Source organism: Condylostylus longicornis, unplaced genomic scaffold, assembly GCF_029603195.1.
Source record: "Condylostylus longicornis isolate FDR11 unplaced genomic scaffold, ASM2960319v2 ptg000048l, whole genome shotgun sequence".
Taxonomy (NCBI): domain Eukaryota; kingdom Metazoa; phylum Arthropoda; class Insecta; order Diptera; family Dolichopodidae; genus Condylostylus; species Condylostylus longicornis.
The window spans coordinates 638,911-659,448 of NW_026578017.1; the positions used below are offsets into that span (position 1 = coordinate 638,911).

The 20,538-nt window shown below is 26.6% G+C and overlaps 1 protein-coding gene across 4 annotated transcripts in view; it reads left to right on the plus strand.

Moving 5' to 3' along the window:
- Positions 1 to 20,538, plus strand: part of LOC129611245 (probable serine/threonine-protein kinase clkA) — a 38,455-nt gene extending 17,917 nt beyond the window's left edge. For 2 of the 4 annotated variants that reach the window (XM_055524294.1, XM_055524293.1), the window contains exons 2-7: positions 17,655 to 17,848; positions 17,931 to 18,143; positions 18,833 to 18,960; positions 19,023 to 19,143; positions 19,637 to 19,984; positions 20,224 to 20,538. In XM_055524294.1, coding sequence (XP_055380269.1) covers positions 17,655 to 17,848; positions 17,931 to 18,143; positions 18,833 to 18,960; positions 19,023 to 19,143; positions 19,637 to 19,984; positions 20,224 to 20,425 — 1,206 coding nt within the window. In that variant the 3' untranslated portion in view covers positions 20,426 to 20,538. Of the gene's footprint in view, positions 1 to 17,654; positions 17,849 to 17,930; positions 18,144 to 18,832; positions 18,961 to 19,022; positions 19,144 to 19,636; positions 19,985 to 20,200 lie in introns of all 4 variants that reach the window. The other 2 variants (XM_055524295.1, XM_055524296.1) reach the window with 2 other exon arrangements.

Consider the following 20,538-nt stretch of genomic DNA (forward strand, 5'->3'; position numbering starts at 1 on the left):
GAATTTTTTCTAACTTTTCTTACATTTGAAAACATTGCCTTTTATAATATTTTATAATATACATAGCATGTATTTGTGCATAACACAAAAAGCACACTGTGCAGTGTTTGTAGTTTTACTACAATTGTAGTATTGTACTACATTCTGGCATTCCATACTACTTTACTACTGCCAAGCCATTTTTACTACTTTTTTGCCATTATACTAGAAAATGTCATTATTTATATTGTTACAAAACCACTTGTACAACAAAAATAATTAAATTTGAAACCTTGTTTGAGAAACATTACCGTGAAAGAAACGTCTGACGTTAAAATTTCATATTAATGAAAACTCCCAGTTGCCAATTTTAAATTGAAGTATAAAGATTATACGTTAAGTTAATTGATACTTGTGATGCGAAAAAAAAAATTGCGAGAAAATATAATATATTTTTCAAAAACGAAATTTGATTTTAAAACAATTTTAAACTAGACTGAATGCGAAACCATGTTTTTTTTTTAAATTATGCTTCTTTTTCTATTTTAATTTTGAGTCATACATAAAAAAGTTAGCAGCCAGTTATTTTTTGTTACGTAAAATTTTTTGTTTTTCTAAAATTATTTTCCAAAAAAGTTTATATTGCTAATTTTTAAGTTCGCGCTTTAAATAATATGTGAATTGATCAATTTAATAATAAGTAATTCAATAATAATAAATCAATTTAATAATAAGTGAGATAATGATCAATTTAATAATAAGCGAAGTAACCAGATCAATTTCGCATTTGAAAAAAAAATCTGATGTGATCAGCACATAACCGACCGCAATGTGTATTGTCTAGTTAAGTGAAAGTGTTACAGAATTTTATAAAAATGTCGGTTAAATAATTCTTTTCAATATTTAGGACATTAGTAAGCTTATAGTTAACATACCTAGAAAAATGTAAATTTGGCTCTTAGTATAGTTTCGCTTTGTGCTACCTGAATTCCCTGAAATACTCGCCAGTTAATGTCGGTAACAACCAGAACTCAAATATAAAATTTCAAGAAATTCCATCAATTCAGTCCATAGATATAGTGAAAAATGTAAAATCGGCCCGCAGATCAGTTTTTGAGGCCTGCCTCTCCAAAAAAATTATACGTTCATTGTTTTAGTACAAAAAATTTAAATATTAAATTTCAATGAAATCGGTTGATTTTTTCTCTTTATATACGCAAAAATGTATATTTGGCCCGTAGTAAACTTCCAGTTGCTGACACCTGATTTCTTCCAAAAATTAGGAGATTTCGCGGACGATCGATCTAAGCTTATATATGAAATTTAAAATAAATCGGTTGAATAATTTCAAAAAAAAAATGGTCAAAAATGTAAAACTTAAAAGGCCAGCTTAAAAATGCAGTTCCCGAAGCCTGATATATCCCAAAAGTTGACCAATCCATGCCATGGTCGAAATAAACTTACGTATAAAATTTCATAAAAATCAGTTCAGCCGAACTTGAGATACACGCATGCACATACAGACCGACAAACCGACAGGTTGCTAAAAATGCTACCATAAATAAATATTTACACTTCCCTACCATGGAAAAGTGCATTCCCGTCGAAAACTTGATATGCAAAATTTGCTGCCATCACATAACCTATCACACATAAAATCTAAAAAGTGCTAAAATTTCACACACAACCAAAAATTTGAAAGGAAAACAATATCAAAAATTTGGAAAAAATGCATTTTAGATAATGGTAAATTTTAACAGCCATTTTATTCAAAAAATTTTTTAATGGTTGATAATTTTTCCGAAATATATTTTTTTTTTTATTGGTATGAAATGAAAACTTCCTTTTATTCGGAATAAAATACTTTTTTATTTTTTGCTAATATATTTCGTGCGCTACATACGCACTTTATCAAAGCTGATTTTCTTCAAATCTTCAAATTGAAAAGTTTCTAGTAAAGATCCATGTACATATGAAATATAAGAATTTTCAGCTTTCTATCTTTAAGGGTGTAGAAGTTTTCTAAACATATTCACGGACGGACAGAGTGAAACTAACTAATAACCACTTTTTCTCAAAAATATTTTGGAAAAGTGCTAAAAATAATCAAAAAACAGAAAAAAATATACCTACCGTTTCAAAAGTCGAAAATACTTTGAGTAGGCGCGTAGGTCATTTGATTGAAACATTTTTACCCAAGCACTTTCTTCAACGCGTCTTTTTAGTCAAATGCCTTACTTTTGTTTTATTGTTAATGATAGCCCCAAACTATGCAAAAGCTCTCTATACTACATTTTTTAAGACAATAATCAAAAATGCTCATAAAAACTTTGGACATTGTCATATAATCAAAACATTGTATTAAAGAAAAATCTGACTTTCTCGTCTTTTGAAATTATATTGGGTGTAAGTTTTTTTGTGTGTGACATATACGATATCATGGTCTTTTATTGAATGCATTTTATTTGGCGGTCTTAACTTACAGTATAAATTGCCATGTTTTTGGCAATTGTAAGGAGGTAATTCTAATTTTAAATACTTTAATTAAATGAAATAATTAAATTTGTAGTATGATCCATTAAGAAAATTATTTGAAATACATTGCTTTTTATTTCACTGCGATGAAGTAAAAAGCAAAATATTTATAAAGGTTTAGTGAAGAGTTTGTCTTATATATTTGCAAAAATATATTGCATAAGTATTACATTTTTATTCAGAATTGCGTTTATGAAAATTTAATATGTGTCCTTCGGATGAATATTAGTTTTATTTAAAAATTTATTGGAGTGACATAAAACTGTAATGGAAACTGGAGTACGTTTTATTTTAAATTTTAATATAAGAATAATAGCTATTTTCACTTTTATTTTGATGATAAAAGTAAATTATTAATTAAATTGCTGTCAAAGTGTTCTTCATATTTTCATTAAAAAAAAATCTAGTTTCTAACTGGATAAATGTTTAGTGACAAATTGAAATTTTATTTATCTAAAAGTTGTTTTTTTTTGGTTTGCTTATGGCCATTTATTTTTCATATTTTGTTTGAAAAAATTGCTAACTTAAAGTTATAGCAAGAAAACTAACATTCAAAAATTTATTCTAAAAAAATTTGGCACGCATCAGCAACCAAGCATACTTCCACTTATGGTAAAATTTTTTTCCAGTGCGTATAATATATAAATTAAAACAAAAAATTTGTATATAATGTGGATAAGATTTTCGTTCCTATAATTTTACATATACATACATACATGTATGTGTTAGCAATGCAAAATAGTGGTGTATAAGAATTGGCTATGTTGGAGGCATTATTTTATACAATTATTTTTATTTTATTTCATTATACATACATACATACAAAATTTATTAAAATTTTATATTAAACTAACAATTTTGATCATAAAAGTCTCACAGTCTTCTTGTGTATACATTTGTACATATATGTATATATATATGTATATATGTATATTAATACAGGGTGCTCGAGACTTAATGGTATTCCCGAAGCAGGGCGATAGAATGCTTTCAGATGAACAAAAAACACCTAGTGATATTTTTCTTTGGCCCTTGTTCTCGAGTTAGGGGCCTCAAAGTTGAAACATGCAAAAACCGTCTAATTTTCACATTTTTAGCGCTTTTCTGAAAAATTTTTGAAAAAAAGTGCTTATTAGTTTCACTCTGTCGTCCGTCCGTCCGTCATGTTTACAAACTTCTACACCCTTGAAAATAGAAAGCTGAAATGTAATACACACATAGATCTTTACTAGAAACTTATTTCCGTAGAACAAAATTTTTGCTCATCTTCGCCCCTCTAAAAGTTATATACCTAAAACCCAAAAAATGCCATTTTTAAATAATTATTGGAGTGAAACCGTAAGTATTTTTCAAATTTTGCAAATGCAGAAATATAGTGAATAGCTTCTTCTACCACGGCATACCATATTTGAGCTCTAAAAAAAACAAAATGGCCGCTAAAATTTACCGTTATTTAAATGCCTTTTTTTCCTATTTTTTGATACTGTTTTTCTTCTACACTATACGTTGTAGGAGTTTAAAATTTTAATACCTTTGGACACAAATAAATAGTTCTTTTCATTAGAAAAAAATTTTTTCCCTTCTCCATCCTCTCTCAAGTTATCAAATTTGAGTATTTGACACCTTAAATTTGCGAAACCACAAGCTTTTTCAAATTTCCAAAAACGCAGAAACCTAACGCCTTTTTAACTCACGCAAGTAATCCTTAAAATCAAGCATTATGTTAACACCTCTTTAAATTAATTTTTGTTTTATCTCAAAGACTGCATAAATCGTCCATCGTAAATATATGTATGTAATCCTAGAAATATTTTCGTAGATATATGAATGAAAATAATTTTAATAGTGTGGTAAGTATACATAAAATTTATTTAAAAGAAGTATTTCCACCTGTACAAGGGAAAAGTGCTACAATACAAACCAATGGTTTGACCCAACTTTATTATTTATAACTCAGGAAATATGACAGGTAAGCCAACTTGGTACACTCATTTTAAAGCTAATGAAATTATCCTTCTAACGGTATACCAGTGGTTGCGAAGACTTTTTTAGATTCAGATATATTCTGAACTTCATTTTGATATAACATAATGTGGTAAAAATTTTAGAAATAACATGTCTATCAGGCGAAAAAAATGAGATCAAAACCTTCGGAAATAAACTAAAATAATATATTTTTCAAACAAAAACAAATTTTTTAATTTTTATTACACAGTATTACACATTATGATTCTTTTCCAAAATGAAAAGCATTTGCATTACCTTTATCTCTCTACAAAATATTTTTAAAAGTTTCAGGAATATCGTGTCTACGAGGGAAATTTAAGATCAAATTAAAAAAAACATAGCAAATTAATTATAATTTAAGAAATGTTAACATTTCAACCTTCTGTGTATTTTGTTATTGAAAATTTTAATTTTCTTATTAATTACAACAACGCTTTTTTTACTAGGAGAGCGAAATTCAAGTAATTAATACAAAATTAATCAAAATTAGTTAAAATCTTATTCATAGAAATTTTTCCTTTCATATCCTTAATAATACTTTTAAAAATATGAACTCAGATTAAAAGTGTTTCTTTTTAAGTTAAGTTCGTTAATGTTTTAAATCTTGACATAACAGAAACTTTGCAATTTTGAGATACTTAAGTTAATTTAAACAAAAGTGAAAAGTGGTTGGAGCAATAGGGTTCAATGTAATTATAATAAAAAAAATTTAATTTTTTTATCTGATTAAAAATGCTAAAACACTTTCTAGCTCTACTTTCTAACTTGTTTCGTGAATTTTGTAATTGAATTTAACTATTTTTACCGAAATAATTATTTAAAAAACAAAATGGGATTAATAATCAACATAATTTAGTCTTATGATCACATTTATCACCTGATTTCACTAGAAACCGTTAACTACAGATGAGTTATATAATAAAACACGCAATAAAATCTGAAAAAAAGTAAAATATTTTAGGCTTTTTAAATATTTTTTGCATTGGTTTAAAAATAAAATCACGAACAGCCTCGTGTTGGTAAAAAAGCGGGATCGTGTATCTCGTTTTTTTACTAACTTTAAAATCAGAATTCCTAGTATTTTCTAATGGATGTTTCACTTTTCCAATAAGATTACTAATTTTTATATCCTGCACATCGCGAAGGGTATATGTAATTTGGTATGAAGTTTGTAACCACTTGAAGGAATCGTCTTCGGTATGGACATATATATATATTCTTGCTCAGCGTAAAATTCTGCGTTGATTTAGACATGTCCGTCGTTCGATTGCACGATAACTCAAAAACGAATAATGCAATCGACACCTTTTTCTTTTGTATCAACGAAGGCTGCTATTGTAATTGGACCGATTCGGACAACGGGTTCAGGTAGCTGCCATACAACTCCGAATTTTAATGAATTAATTTTAAATATTTGGAAAAATTATAAGGCTAGATTCATGAAACTTGGCAGTCGTGTGTCCACTTACAGGTCAGACATAATATTTGTGAAGTTTCTATTAAGTGATTTGACAGGTTCAATTAATTGCCATTTAGCAATCAAGTTTTTTCTAAATATTTCAAAAACAAATTTTTAGACCCAGATCGTCAAAGTGTATGGTATTATTCAGTCGGTTTATACCGATTGAAACGTTTTTACTTGTTTTAATTGAATTTTTGCAAATTATCAACTGAACGTCTCACTTTCAAAAACAAAATGAATAAATTTTGTATGCATGTTAGAAAAAAACGAGATAGGCAATACTAAATAATTCTTCTCACTCGAAAATTACGTTATACAAATATATAATAGTTACTCACATTCTTCTCACTTTCCGAGTAAAATAGGAGATAGACGATCAGTTCCTAAAAATAAGGTCTGTATTGGATAAAACTTGAAAAAAAGAGAAACAATTGCGAAATTTCTCGCAATAAGAAAAAAATTCTCATTTAAAAAAAATAAACCAGACGGAAAACTTGAAAAAATTTTTAAAAATTTATGTGATTATGTGCGAATTAAATTTTAAAGTTTTTTCAAACATAAACAAATATTTTTTGGTTATACCAAAAACCGAAAATTTTGGTTTTGGATTATAAAAGTGGGGAACTTAAAAAAACCATTTGTGAACTTATTTTGGTTATTTTATTTTTAATTTAAAAGTTTAAAAAAAAAAGTTAGCCTTGAAAAAATAACTTTTAAAAAAAATTAAACCTTCTGACATAACCAAGAAAAACATGTGCTTCGACACCTGTAAGATTTTAAAAGTATTTAAAACACTAAATTTTACTTTACAAAACTTGAAAAAAACTTTGAGAAAATGAGACTGTCATCATTTTATTTAGAATCATATGTACTTTGCAAATTTTACAAACGCAGAAAAGCAATGGGTTGCTTCTTCTACCACAGGATACTATATTTGAACTTTACAAAAACAAAATGGCCGTTAAAATTTACCGTTATATAAGATCCGTTTTTCCAAATTTTTGATGTTGGGTTGTGGACGTCTGAAATTTTAGTAACTTTTAGGCACTAACAAATAGTTCATTCCGTTAGAAGAAAATTTTTTTCCATATCCGCTTCGTTATCGCTTCTTGAAATTTGTAAAATTTGAATTTTTGACGCCTTATATTTCTGGAACCACCAGTTTTTCTAAATTTCTATAAACGCAAAAAGCTAACGATAAATTCCATGACATTAAAAACTATCATTATTTTTCTTTTTTTTTTTTTTTTTTTATTGGTATGAAAAGAAAACTTCCTTTTATTCGGAACAAAATAAAGTAATTGAGTAAACAATCATTTTTCTAAAAAAGTCTGATGCCACATAATTTAGAAAAAATAAAAATTTCTGAATTCAGTATGTATATTTTTATACAAAATAAAAATGAAATATCTATATCAAATAAAGTATACTTTTAAGTCGAAATATAATCGCTAAAGCGAACTATTTCAAAAAAGATAAAAATTGGAAATATGGCAAATCAAATGTCTGGAATAGATTGTATTCAAAAAATTTTTTAAATATTTAAAATTGAGAAAAACATATAGACAGAAACTAACTCCACATGTGTGATTTTTTTGTCCTTACGAGATTCCCTTAAAATATGAGAAATATTTTAAAAATACTTTTAAATATTCAAAATAATACAGAAAATTTGTTCATATGCTTATAGAATAGTTCTATACCAACTTTTTTTAGCCTTCAATAGAAATTTACACTGCGCTAAAAATACATTAAATTCTGGAAGTCGAAGTTATATTTTTGAATTGTGTCGTTATTCTTCCCAATTTGCGATATGTATATAATTATATGAAAATATGCAAAAATATTTGATGATTACTGTATCATGTTTAAAACGCAAAAAAAAAAATATTCGTCTCTTTATCTTATTAGTTACGTTACATATGTACATATAACGTAAAAATCCATGAGATATTTGACTTTTGTTATCCATAAGATATTTGACCATGAGAAATTTGACCTATTGTTTTAATAAATATATGAATTTTTTTTTTATTCAACCTTGCATTAATGTATTGTTATAATTAGGTTTCGGCTTTATACGCTTACGAGTATTCACCTTTTCCTCTGGAAACCGTGCTAAAAAACTATTGTTTATGATTTAACAGCTTTTGTTTTTATGAATATTAAATCGTAGTGGCCAGTGTCATTCTATTATTTTTAAAATACATATACATATATTATGTAATTATTCGATTTTTAGATGGAACATTAAAGTTCGTAATAAAACTGCTTTCCGAGTAAAATAGCGAGATAGACGATCAGTTCCTAAAAATAAGGTCTGTATTGGATAAAACTTGAAAAAAAGAGAAACAATTGCGAAATTTCTCGCAATAAGAAAAAAATTCTCATTTAAAAAAAATAAACCAGACGGAAAACTTGAAAAAATTTTTAAAAATTTATGTGATTATGTGCGAATTAAATTTTAAAGTTTTTTCAAACATAAACAAATATTTTTTGGTTATACCAAAAACCGAAAATTTTGGTTTTGGATTATAAAAGTGGGGAACTTAAAAAAACCATTTGTGAACTTATTTTGGTTATTTTATTTTTAATTTAAAAGTTTAAAAAAAAAAGTTAGCCTTGAAAAAATAACTTTTAAAAAAAATTAAACCTTCTGACATAACCAAGAAAAACATGTGCTTCGACACCTGTAAGATTTTAAAAGTATTTAAAACACTAAATTTTACTTTACAAAACTTGAAAAAAACTTTGAGAAAATGAGACTGTCATCATTTTATTTAGAATCATATGTACTTTGCAAATTTTACAAACGCAGAAAAGCAATGGGTTGCTTCTTCTACCACAGGATACTATATTTGAACTTTACAAAAACAAAATGGCCGTTAAAATTTACCGTTATATAAGATCCGTTTTTCCAAATTTTTGATGTTGGGTTGTGGACGTCTGAAATTTTAGTAACTTTTAGGCACTAACAAATAGTTCATTCCGTTAGAAGAAAATTTTTTTCCATATCCGCTTCGTTATCGCTTCTTGAAATTTGTAAAATTTGAATTTTTGACGCCTTATATTTCTGGAACCACCAGTTTTTCTAAATTTCTATAAACGCAAAAAGCTAACGATAAATTCCATGACATTAAAAACTATCATTATTTTTCTTTTTTTTTTTTTTTTTGTTATTGGTATGAAAAGAAAACTTCCTTTTATTCGGAACAAAATACTTTTATTTTTATTATTTTTCGCTAATATATTTCGTGCGCTACATACGCACTTTATCAAAGCTGATTTTCTTCATACCAATAAAAAAAGAAAAAAAGAATTATATTTCGGAAAAATTATCAACCATTGAAGAAAAAAAAATTTTTTGAATCATTATTTTTCTTAACTCACGCAATTAACCCTTAAAATCGAGCATTATGTTAACCCCTCTTTAAATTAATTTTTGCTTTATTTCAAAGACTGCATAAATCGTTCATCCTAAATATATGTATGTAATCCTAGAAATAGTTTCGTATATAAACGAAAATAATTTTGATAGTGTAGTAGGTATACGTAGATTGTTTTTAAAAACAGTATTTTCTTTTGTTGAAACGAAAAGTGCTACAATTCAAACCATTGGTTCGACCCAACTTTATTAACACTTATTATTAAATATTTTATGATTTTATTTAGAAACTGCATTAATTTTATAAATAAAATAACAAAATCTACTTTGTTTGCTTTTTATATGGGCACGTAATTTTCTGAGAAAAAAAACACAACATTTGGCATTTAATGTTAATTCTGGATTAACAGACTTACCTAAAATTTTTGGCTTCACTATGTTGTTTCCAAAATCCAATTTTTTTAAGGAGTGTAAATGTGATAGAAACAAAAAAGTTCCTTGCTTTAGTATTTCTAACTGGTTGGGTATAAAACTTGGAAAAATTTTGAAAAGAAAAAAGAAACGTCCTTTGTCGCAAAGAGAAAAAAAATCTCATTAAAAAAAATAGACGGAAAAGTTGAATAAACTTTATAAAATATCTATATATACATGAAAAATTTTAATATATTATAAAAAAAAAATTTATATATATCAAAATATATCACCAAATTTTGTTTTTGGATTACAAAATTGCAAAATATAGAAAAAAATATTTGTCAATTCATCTTGCTTATTTTATTTTGTATTTATTTAAAATATTTTGAAAAAAAGTTTATTGGTAATGAAAACAAGTTTTTTGAAAAATAACACCTGTTGAATAACCAAGAAAAACATGTTTTGATACCTTTATGATTTAAAAATTTTCATAACACTAAATTTCACACAAAACCTGAAAAAATTTTATACATTGACAAAATGCTGACGTCATCATTTTCTCTGATTTTACTTAAAAGTATTGTGAGACTTTATAAAACTAAAACTTGATAAAGTTGTTTCAAGTTTTATAAAGTTTTAAAAAATTCTCTTAAACCATTCAGAACTAATGTATTAAAAATTAATGTTGTTTACACGATGCGTGCTATTCATTATAAAAAAGAAGATGTTATGTTAATGAAGGAATAACCAAAGAAATGACCAAAATTTCATTCTTTCTAATGCCCTCTTTCCATAATTAAAAACTAGCTATTATATAAAAAATGCATTTTAGCAAATCCCAAAATTGGTTAAATTAAAAAAACAAGAGAAAGGAGAATCTCTCCAAGTTTCTTGCAGATTGCTAGATTATTTGAGAGGTGAATTGTTAAAGTTTAAAAAATTTTAACGATAAGAAAAAGAAATAACTTTAACCAAATTCAAGTGAAGTTAATGTGAAGTTAAGGTTGATTAATGAATGAAATCTATGTAACTTGTAATACACTTGGTTTTGTTTAAAAAAACTTTTTAATCTCAAAATTTGGTAATTCTCATAATTTTAGAAAAATTGCTATTTCTTCCATTATTTTTTTTTTACATTTTACGGAAAAAATTTTTTAAATTTCAAGACTTTAAAAAATTTGATAAACAAATAATTAACGTTTTTTTTGTTTATTAATTTTTATTCCCAATTTAAAACTTTTGATAAAAATATTCATTCTGAGTAGTTGATATTTTTAGCAAATGATAATTTTTGATAAAATTTTATTACCACTTTGAAACTCCTTGGTTGAAGCTTCTATGTTTTAAAGCATAAACTATAAGTAAAAAAGCTTTGGAAAGTGAAAACTTTCTGAAATATTCTTAAAACTTTTTTAGCCCACAAAACGTTTATGTTTGAAACCCACTTCGCAACAATAGTTTTACCCGTTTCCTTTAACCCATGGATTCTCAATCGGTTCGGTCTGATCTTTGAAAAAAAGAATTGCTGAGACCGGAATCCAATTTAGAAAAGTCATCAGAATTTTTAAGTAGTTTGGGAGATATATACAATCCATACACGCGCAATTTCATCTCCAAATTTATTTCACTATGTGATGAAAAGCAGCTACAAATACCTCGTAAGGTTTTCGGTAAACATACATATGTATGTCACTAAATTAGAACAATGCGATTTGAAATCTTGTATTATATTTTATTTTTATTTTTATTTTTGTGGAGGGGGGAGGAGGATCCAGTTCTCCAGTTTGGGAAAGCAATCACGAAAAAAGTGGAGATACTATATGGTATATGGTGTTGCACACCTTTCTAACTCAACCTATATATAAAACGCCAGGTATGTTTGACAGTTCCATAATATCATAATCATAAAATCGAATTGAGTAAACAATCATTTTTCTAAAAAAGTCTGATGCCACATAATTTAGAAAAAATAAAAATTTCTGAATTCAGTATGTATATTTTTATACAAAATAAAAATGAAATATCTATATCAAATAAAGTATACTTTTAAGTCGAAATATAATCGCTAAAGCGAACTATTTCAAAAAAGATAAAAATTGGAAATATGGCAAATCAAATGTCTGGAATAGATTGTATTCAAAAAATTTTTTAAATATTTAAAATTGAGAAAAACATATAGACAGAAACTAACTCCACATGTGTGATTTTTTTGTCCTTACGAGATTCCCTTAAAATATGAGAAATATTTTAAAAATACTTTTAAATATTCAAAATAATACAGAAAATTTGTTCATATGCTTATAGAATAGTTCTATACCAACTTTTTTTAGCCTTCAATAGAAATTTACACTGCGCTAAAAATACATTAAATTCTGGAAGTCGAAGTTATATTTTTGAATTGTGTCGTTATTCTTCCCAATTTGCGATATGTATATAATTATATGAAAATATGCAAAAATATTTGATGATTACTGTATCATGTTTAAAACGCAAAAAAAAAAATATTCGTCTCTTTATCTTATTAGTTACGTTACATATGTACATATAACGTAAAAATCCATGAGATATTTGACTTTTGTTATCCATAAGATATTTGACCATGAGAAATTTGACCTATTGTTTTAATAAATATATGAATTTTTTTTTTATTCAACCTTGCATTAATGTATTGTTATAATTAGGTTTCGGCTTTATACGCTTACGAGTATTCACCTTTTCCTCTGGAAACCGTGCTAAAAAACTATTGTTTATGATTTAACAGCTTTTGTTTTTATGAATATTAAATCGTAGTGGCCAGTGTCATTCTATTATTTTTAAAATACATATACATATATTATGTAATTATTCGATTTTTAGATGGAACATTAAAGTTCGTAATAAAACTGCTTTAATTGTTGCTGGTTTGCTTTAATTGAAGCAGATTCAATATAACAAAAAGACTGTGGTTATTTAATATTGTGTACAATCGGATAGTTATCTTATAAATAAATTACTAAATATGGTTCGCACAGCATGCTAGAATATAAAAATTATTTATTGCCTATTTTATATTTTAAGAAGGGTGAGCATAAAAGCAAGCATAATGTGATTTTAAAAATTAACGAGAAATGTGATATTGTGCAAATGTTTTACAAAAGCTATTTAGCACTTAAACAAAAAAATTCAATAATAACATTTTTCAATGTTGTTTTATTATTAAACTCAGTTGTGCTTGATTTGCGTACATGTTGGTATTTGTGTGGGTTAATGAAAATTATTATTCAATTTGTATAACAGTTATTGCAAGAAATGGTCAATGCAATAGTTTGTGAAATTGAATACCAAAAATTCATTATAATCCTATTCTACGTATTTTGTTATTTATTCAAAACTGAATTAATGGTTTTCAGGTATTAATAATATGGAAAATTTTATTCTCTTCTTAGGTAAAATGAATTTTGTAAACTATTAATATGATTTCAGTTTAATCTTTTCTTCTCTGCTTACCTTATAAATAAGTAACTACATTGTAAAAGAGTTAAGTTAAAAGAATTTAGAGTTAGTTTAAAAGAACTTTTGCTGGTGAGTGATGTAATTAAAATATTCAAGTAGTTATAAATAACTACTTATAGTAGTTATAATCATATATTGAAATAATTTCTCATATTTTAAAATTCCTTTTATGAACTGTTGATATAAATAAAATTGAATTAATTAAATTAAAAAAAAATAATATTTTACAAGTAAAAGTTTGTATATTAACTATATATAAACCTATATTAACAAAATATAAACCTCATTCAAAAACATACTTTGGGTTGTATAAATACATACATCTATAATTTTATTTACTAGGAAACCACACTCATATACCAATATGCCTTTTTCATTATACGAAATTATAATAAAGTAAAATAAAGTTCAATTTGTAATGAATTTCATTATTTGTTTCAATATTTCTTCTATTTTGTTAAACTAATATAAGATTATTACTACAATTTTTTATTGTTCATAAGTTTTAAAAGAAACTAACTGAAGTGAATATCCATAAACCGTTAATAAAATAACGATCTGCCGAAAAAAAATTCTTGACAATTCTTTTCTTGTAAAGCTTTTCAAGGACATTGAAAATAAATTTAAGTATAGTAAATCAAATATATATGTATGTATATAAAGGAAGTACTGCGAGAAACAAATGGTATGTATAAAATAGAACATTTTCCTCTAACAATTTTCAGTCTTTATTTATATTCATATGTGTATATATCTAGCAATATTATTCAATAAATATTCTAATTTGAAATATGTATGTATATTAAGACGTTGGTTTATCAAAATAATTTCCTTATTACCATATAATCCTGTCAACTTGTAAATTGAATTTTTAGTTCGGTCACTCGGTACACTTTTGATAAGAGAACACAATAACGTAAATTATTAAAAAAATTTAGACATTGTAGTGAAAATCAATTTGACAATCTGTCATTTGCTTATAGAATTTTACTATAGAAATAAGTCTTCATCATTCGTAATTGGTTTTTGGTTTGTCTTTTAGAGAGGAGTACATTGGCTTTTTATGTTAGGAAGAATTGATTTCATCAAGATCAATTTGTCAATAAAATTTCAGTGCTGTACTTTAAACAGCAATTGATGTAAGAACCGACACACAACTTAAAACAATTAAGCAGATTTTTTTTCAAAAATTTTGCGAAATGTTTCTAAGAACAAAACATAATTTAAAAATATAAACTAAATTATAATTTTAATATAAAGTTATTAAGTTTTTTACTTTTCTTACATGGTAGTTAAATATACTTATAAATAATAGTACAATGTGAGAACTTAAAGATAAAAAAAAAGCAATTATTGTAAGTATGAATTAATTTGTTAAATTGTGGAATAATATTTGATACGAATTCTAAAGCATTTATTTTTAAAAAAATTATTCTTAGAAAATAATTTCTTCAAAAATAAAATTTGAAACAACCCAAATTCTATTTTTTTTATATATTTCTTTTAGATTTTAATCTAGTTAAATCTTTTTGAGAGTTAAAAATTAATGTTAAAACATTTGGTAATTTGCTGATTTAAACATTAGATTTATTTTTTATATTTTACGTTTTATTTACACTTGTTATGTCCAGCATGGTAAATTATTTTAGCCAAACTTTGTAAGATGAAACTTTACCTTTTTTATTTTTTCCTTACTCCAATTGAGAGCATAGAGCTTCAACTAGCTATCTCCGTATTTTTCTATTCTTATCTATTCACTTAACTCGATGTCATCACAAGTCTGAGTTTCTTAGCTAAATTCTTACAGATCTATGCCAAGCATTTCACGAGCGTCTTCTTGAAACTTGTGGATTCCACCCTCAACTCATTCTAGTAATGTCGTTTACGGGTTTTCTTATAGTATGTCAAAAAAACCTTCACTTTCTCCTTATAATCTGTTTCTAGATAGACTTCTTGTTCGTTATTAATCAAAGTTTCTCTTCTTTTCATTTGAAATGAACGCGTCAGAAGAGTAGATAAGATCGTTAAGTTTTGAATTGTCATTTTTTATGAAGAGTCACGATACTTGTTTTTATGAAGAGGACGCATCTATTTTGGGCAGTATGACATAATAAAAAAAATTATTGCTCAGATATCAGTATTGCTGTAATTTTCGGTGGGTGAAGTGTTTTTGTAAAAAGTATTATAAATACTTAATGACGGCATTTGTTTGTTTTTTTTTTTAGTTTTGTGTACAGTCACGGTAATACCGGTTTCTGAGTAAAAAAGTGTTTTTTATTGCACAAAAATTCTGTTTAGAAAAGTTTTATGTGAGTATTTATTTTGATTACAAAATTTATGTTTTTTTTAAAGATGAAAAATTGCGGGCTTTGTGGAACACTATACTTCAGGTATTTTGGCACGTGTTCCACATTACCAGTTAACATTATAAATACTCTAACAAATAAATACACTATAAATACTCTAACAAATAAATTTGAATAAAAAACACCGAAAGCCATCAAACTTTTGACATCTAAATCCCTGAATCAGAATATGGTGATGATTCCACCTTTATTTTCACACCTTTACCTGAAACCATTTGCGAATTATGTTTTTATAAATTTGAGGATAATGTTTTTTCGGTCGAGTGCATTTCTTGTCTTCAATGCTTTGGAATGCTTTTGAATCTCCATCTAGGAAGCTTTGGGAAATCCGTGTTAGTTTGCAGTAATGTTTTTTTAGTTTAACGAGTAGACATAAATGAGGGCTTGTTGGGATGCATTGTTTAGTTTTGCAATTGTTTCATTTCTATTCCATTATATATATACATGCAGCAGTAGTACATTTTGCATGTTACTTGTATGCAATATGCATTATGCAGCAGTAGGACGTAATGTATATTGCATGCAATTGCATATAAGGTAATGTAAACATGTAAAAAAAAATTGTATAAATGAACAGTTAGACAATTGGAAAACTAAAAATTACATTATGTCAAGTTCTATTCGATATCTATTACAAGTGAACTGAATTCGTTATTTTAAATTTGACATAAATTTTTTGGAATAAAATCAACTATTTGATAAATTATATTTTTGTTATTCCTGTTAAATGCACCGTGGTCGACTTTTACCTCACACGTGGTCTAGATTTCTCACCCATTTTCAAAACTTTGCAAATTTGACTTTTTGCACTGAGAAAGAATTTGCAACAAAAGTGTTAATTTAAGTTGAAGGTTTAAATTTTGCATTTTAAATAGTAATGAAATATTCCTTAATTTTGGCTCTTGTCTGGTTTATAAAGATTTAAGATAACGGAGGAAACTTCCAAAACAAAATAGGTGGTCCACGATCACTTCACTTACTCTATATTGGACATGTTCATTGTGATTAGTAATTCATAGTTTTCGACCAGAATATTCGGCATATTATTCTTTCTGATTTATTGATGAAAACTTTCATCTAGATGAATTCTATCTGCTGATCATTGAGTTCTAGAATCGCTGTGCTATTATTTATCCATCCCATCGTCTTGGTTTTGATATACGTGTGCTTCCAAATAAATAGTTTCCCATTTATTTAGAGCCACACAAATCTGGGAAGCTTTCATTGCTCGAGTAGCCTATATACTTGGTAAATATCGACGCAACTCCAATGTGGTCAAAATCCATACTGTTCTTCTAACAGCTTGGTCGTTCACCTAATAGTTCAACTGTTATGCCGTCCGTGACTACCTATGGCCGTGTTTTGCCAGATTTTTTAGGGTTGCTTTTATAACTTATACTAGGAGGATCTTCATATATTCTTTATCTTGTTAAGTTGATATCTTGTATTTCTTCGCTGATATGTATCCGTCGCTTCACGTTATATATCTTTTATTTTTGAAGTGTTGTTCCAACTTTCCCGTTGAACCTCCTCATTTATAATTAATTTTCCGTGTTATCTCTGGTATGTTTTCTGTTTTCTTAGTATATACATACATATGTATGTATTGCAGCAGGAAATTTGTGTTTTTGTGTGTCAAATTTTGGATGTCATTGTGCGTCCCATAATTATTTTTGACACATACATACATATGTACATATATATCTATACATGTATTTAGACATCTTACATCTAAGTACATTTTAGATTTGTGTTATTATTTCTTTAAAAAATCGTACGTTAACCTGCTAACCCTTTCAGATAAAAAGCTTAAATTATATATAACAACGATCGTGATCGTTTATTCTTTGAACTTTTTTATCAAATTGTTTTCTATTAAAGTAATTTAATCAGTTGGTACATTGTTTTTTAAAAAAATAATTTTTTAAAAACCGAATTCCTTAATTTGTGTTATTATTACGATTTTGCTATTAACTTTTTATGTGACTCTTGTATTTATTAAATTGTTTTATAGTTTCCAGCCAGTATTGTCATATTACAAATCTTGTGCACGATCATATTTGGAGCAGAAATACAAAATGAAAACAAGAATACTAAATCCATTCAAAATAAGAATGCCGGTCATCCGAACATATCAGGCATATCAGTATTAGGTTCTATATATCGTAATACCCGCCAAGCCAGATGTTATAGGTGTTATGAGGAAGGGTAAGTATAAGCTAAGCTAATATCGATTTTTTTTCATACTGTCATTTTAGAATAGTTTGCTAATAAAAGTGTAATCGTATAGGTATTCTCGTTACTATGATGATGGGCGAGGTCATTATAACCCATCTAGTCGTAGCTATAGCAGTAATTATGGCGACGATAGAAATAGCAACTGGTATACAGGATCATATGAACGATACGACGATCGGGCTAGATATTATGATGATCGATACTCCGATCGACATCAACAGAGAAATGATTACTACAATAGCGACCGATACCGTTATAATGATAGGTGAGTATTAGACAATATTTCATAAATAAAGTGGCATCAAAACTATTTATGGAAATTAGAAATCTAATGAAGTGAGGATAGTTTTTTGAGAAATGTGAGTAGCATGTATATGTGAGAAGTAAACACAATTTTCTTTTTAAATAAATTGTTTAAAATATAGTGTTATTTAAGGAAAAAGTATCATTTTCTTAAAGCTTCTGAATCAGCAATGAGTTTATAAACAATAGTAATTTTATTTTAAATAAAAGCATTGAATAGATAATTTTTTTCATTTAAGTACAATTTTAAAATAAAATTGAAATTACTTGCAAATAGCTTATTTGAATAGTTTAATGGAAAATGTTTTTACAGAAATAATATTGCATTTATTTTGAATAGCACCATTTTATTTTATTTTAAATATTTTAATAAAATGGATTAAAAAACATTGTTTTACTTGGTAAAACAATATTTTGAACTCTTTTTAACACAAACATAAATAAAATTGGATGAAAGTGAAATTTACTGTCATTCTTTCTGTCTTGTTGTATATATGAATAATATCTTCTCTAATGATATAATTGATTTCATTTACAATAATTCGAATATTTTACAATCCAGATAATATTTTTTAAATACTTTATTTTCAATGTTTTTAAAAACCAGATATTATAAAAATTCAGATATTATGACGACCATTATTATTTTAGAACTTATGATAAATATGAAAGATATAACTCTAATCGATACGATCGTGATCGTTACTACCCGTCACGGACCTATGATAGATATGATCGCCCTCGTGAATATGATGATCGCAACAATGGTTACGGCAGAGGTAAAATAAAATTAAATAAGAAAATTAATTTGCAGATCACTTTAAATTGAATTTTTTCGTAGATCGATATTATGATCGTTACGACAACAGATATCTTGAACGTGATGATCGATATCCGCCATCTAGTTTTGGTGGGTATGATGGTGGATACAGAGTTAGTTATAGACCATATGATGATTATAGGTAATATACTGCTAAATATTTTTGCCTTTGTTATTGTTTTCATTAAATTTTAGTTAATTAAGATTTTACAATCTTTTTTCATTGCCTATTATTTATTAACCAACTTTTTCAACAATTGTAAATTAATGAAAAAAATTAAAAAATACTATAAATTAACACACATTATATATATGACTTTAATATTCTCAACATTGGCAAACTTTATATAAAACATATAATTAAAATATTCATCAAAACATTTTCTTACATGACCATATAAATAATAATATTGGGAACAAAAACTGGTTCTAAAAAAACACGGAAAATTATGCACGAAAATAAATTAAACTCTAATTATACATACATACTAATGCAAATGGTGGTTGAATCATATTAATCAATTTGAACAAATTGTTTTGGAACATAAAAACACACAAAAATGAAAAACATCTGATGTACGATCTTCTATGAACTCTTTTAATAACGAAAAAAACAAAATATGAAAACAAATCAGAGGACAATCGGCAATTGATACTTCTTCTGGCCGTGGGTACTGGTTTGCTGATCGAACATACAATGATAGACGGGATAGTAGTTCACCGTTACCTCATGGTGGTTCCCATTATTTACCAAATAACGATCAACCACCACCGCATCCATTGCAGGAAGGTTCAAACGTTAACATCACATCTGGGCAGCCTAGTCGTGATTACGAATATAAAAGACCACAATCACATAGTAATCAACAATCACCAAATAGTAACGATGGATACGCTGGTGGTTGGAGTTATTCTAATGATAGAGATAAAAGTAATAATAATATAGGTTATAATCAAATTGATAGAGATAAAGATATTATGAGGTAAGTTGCATACATAATCTCAGTGAAATTTTTTCCAAAAACTTTTATATGACTGCTATAACGATGTTATTTTAATTTCAATTAATATTAACACAAACATAATTATGTAAATATGCACATAACCGTTATTACCACCTTTTTAATTAATCTTGTAACACAATTCATATTACATTTTAGTATCTGAAACTATACGAACATAACATAACATTGAAATAGGTCACTTATTTTTCCTCTTTTAGCTCTCCCTATGGTAGCAGAGGTCGACCTTTAAGTGGCAGTTATTTACATGATCGTGAATCAAACGATCCTTCAAAGGCTGAGAGTCAACCAAATGAAAGTAGTAGTAAAAAGCCAGAAGGACAAACAAATAATGATAATTCAAGTCGAATTGACAATAAGAATGGTCGAAATAACTCAGAAAATAAGAGTAAAACATTATAGGTCAATTTAACAATTTGAAGTAAATGTGGAACGCATGTTTGTTTTGATCCGAAATACAGCAGTAATAGAGTAATAATATTCATTTACGTTTAAATTATGCAAAATAAATCTAA